Genomic DNA, 270 nt, shown 5'->3' with positions numbered 1-270 from the left:
GGCGCGCCGCGACCTCAGCAACGAGCTTTTGGGGCCGGTCCAGGCGTTTTTGGGGGTGCCCTACGCCGCCCCCCCGCTGGGCCCCCGCCGCTGGGCGCCCCCCGAAGCCCCCGCCGCCTGGGGGGGGGTCCGCGACGCCACGGCCTTCGCCCCCGCCTGCCCCCAGAACCTGCGCGCCGGACCCCCGCCCCTGATGCTGCCCCTGTGGCTCAGCGACAACCTGGAGGCCGCCGGCGCCTACGTGGCGGCGCAGAGCGAGGACTGCCTCTA

At 77.8% G+C, this 270-nt stretch overlaps 1 protein-coding gene across 1 annotated transcript; it reads left to right on the top strand.

Annotated features, from left to right (window-relative positions):
* Positions 1-7: 7 nt before the first annotated feature.
* LOC121352817 (neuroligin-2-like) lies at positions 8-263 on the top strand (the record flags this gene model as incomplete). The annotated part of the gene is made up of 1 exon (XM_041466082.1): positions 8-263. A coding segment is annotated over one exon (256 nt), but the record flags the coding sequence as incomplete, so codon positions are not given.
* Positions 264-270: the final 7 nt, after the last annotated feature.

The sequence above is a fragment of the Pyrgilauda ruficollis genome, unplaced genomic scaffold, assembly GCF_017590135.1.
Source record: "Pyrgilauda ruficollis isolate IOZ18807 unplaced genomic scaffold, ASM1759013v1 scaffold19652, whole genome shotgun sequence".
NCBI classification, from domain to species: Eukaryota; Metazoa; Chordata; class Aves; order Passeriformes; family Passeridae; genus Pyrgilauda; species Pyrgilauda ruficollis.
Note: the sequence above shows the minus strand (reverse complement) of the source record. Positions and strands in the feature narration are given on the sequence as shown.